Below are 1,714 nucleotides of genomic sequence, written 5' to 3' on the forward strand. Positions count from 1 at the left end.
TCCCCCCGCCACCCTTCTCAGCAAATCGCCCCAGACTCATCAGCACCAGTCCCCAAGACGAGCAGTGACGAGTTCCCACGTGACCACATCCGCTTCCTGAACACACTCGGCCGGGGCTCCTTCGGCGAGGTCATGCATGCACAGGCTCTTATTCCCGCGCGCAAATCGGGCCGAGGCGGGAAATCCACCTGGGTACAGGTGGCCATCAAGAGGACTCTGGGTAATTAGCCGTTAGGGTAATCATCCATTACGGTAATCAGGCCTTAGGGTAATCAGTCGTTAGGGTAAATCAGGTGTCACACTTCTGTTTTGCTACCAGACTCGTGTTCGTGAGTTTGTGGGTTCCGGGGGTTCGAACCTGAGCCCCAGCTCGATTCAACGTTGTCTCCTTTGGAAAGGCACTTTAGACGAATATCCCAGTTTATGCTGTCCTTTCGGAGATGGAAGTTAAACTCGGAGGTCTCGCCCCTTAAATAGCCTATAAGTGTTGAAAGGGGCGTTAAACCTATACCATTTCACCATTTTAACCCTTCTGTTAATTGCGTCAAGACACAAGGGAATCAGACATTCGTCAGATTTGGGGGCATATCATGGTGGTGTTGGTATAATCTTACGGTACGTTCTTATGTCTTGCTTCTGATACTTTTTTTTCATCAGAAGCAGGCGTCATGGTGATACCAAAGACTCCATACTACGCCCCTAAATTGTCGTGTGCCTGAATCCACAATATCATGACATATGCTTCGTTTTATAGATTCATATTTCACTGGGTGGGCATTTCAATCTAGAAATTTCTTAAATGTGAGCTAAAAAAAAAAAGTCAAAACAAAACAAAACAAACACAGAAAAGTATCAATACATGTATTTCATCCACGAGTCTGAAACAATTTCTCGTGTGTAAAAAATCAACACTTGCTTGGTATAAAAAGTTGACCAAAGTATCAATAAATACAGGCATTTCATCCATGGGTCTGAAAACATTTCTTGTGTATGCAAAATTAGCACATGCAATCTCTGCAATCTGAGTGGAACATCGTCCACAGATGTAGCAGATGCAGAGGCTAAGCAAGACTTCCTGACAGAGTTGTCCTTGTTGCGATCCGTTCCCCGGCACAGCAATATTGTTACGCTGTACGCACAGTGTACAGCCAGAGGTACATCTAGTTGCTTGTTTGATTGTTGTTTGTTTCTTCGATTTCTTGTTTGTTCGATTGTTATTTGTTTGTTTGATTTCTTATTTGTTCGATTGTTGCTTGTTTCTTCGATTTTTTGTTTTTTTTAATTGTTATTTTGTTTCTTCGATTTCTTGTTTGTTCGATTGTGTATCTGTGTTTGTATGTGTGCCTAAGTGTTTGTGTGTATGTGTGTGCATGTGTGTATATGATTGTGTGTATGATTGTGTGTGTCTGTGATTGTGTGTGTGTTTGTGTGTGCGTGTGTGTGTGTGTGTGTGTGTGTTTGTGTGTGTGTGTGTGTATGTGCATGTGTGTGTGTGTATGTGTGTGTGTGTGTGTGTGTGTGTGTGTGTGTCCGCGCGTGCTCGCGTGCATGTATGTGACCACGATTACACCATAAAAACACCCAAAGTATACATTGTATTTCTTGTGAAGCTTAAATTTCAAACGATGATGAGAAGAAGAAGAAGAAGAAGAAGAAGGAGGAGAAGAAGAAGAAGAAGAAGAAGAAGAAGAAGAAGAAGAAGAAGAAGAAGAAG

At 42.8% G+C, this 1,714-nt stretch overlaps 1 protein-coding gene across 1 annotated transcript in view; it reads left to right on the forward strand.

Annotated features, from left to right (window-relative positions):
• The window catches only part of LOC106011171 (fibroblast growth factor receptor), a gene marked incomplete in the record, with an annotated part of 6,445 nt that overhangs the window by 2,446 nt on the left and 2,285 nt on the right, over positions 1 to 1,714 (forward strand). The window contains 2 exon segments of the mRNA XM_013079826.1: positions 22 to 220; positions 1,044 to 1,154. Of these exon segments, the coding sequence (XP_012935280.1) occupies positions 133 to 220; positions 1,044 to 1,154 (199 nt within the window).

This window comes from Aplysia californica, unplaced genomic scaffold (assembly GCF_000002075.1).
Source record: "Aplysia californica isolate F4 #8 unplaced genomic scaffold, AplCal3.0 scaffold00065, whole genome shotgun sequence".
NCBI lineage: Eukaryota > Metazoa > Mollusca > Gastropoda > Aplysiida > Aplysiidae > Aplysia > Aplysia californica.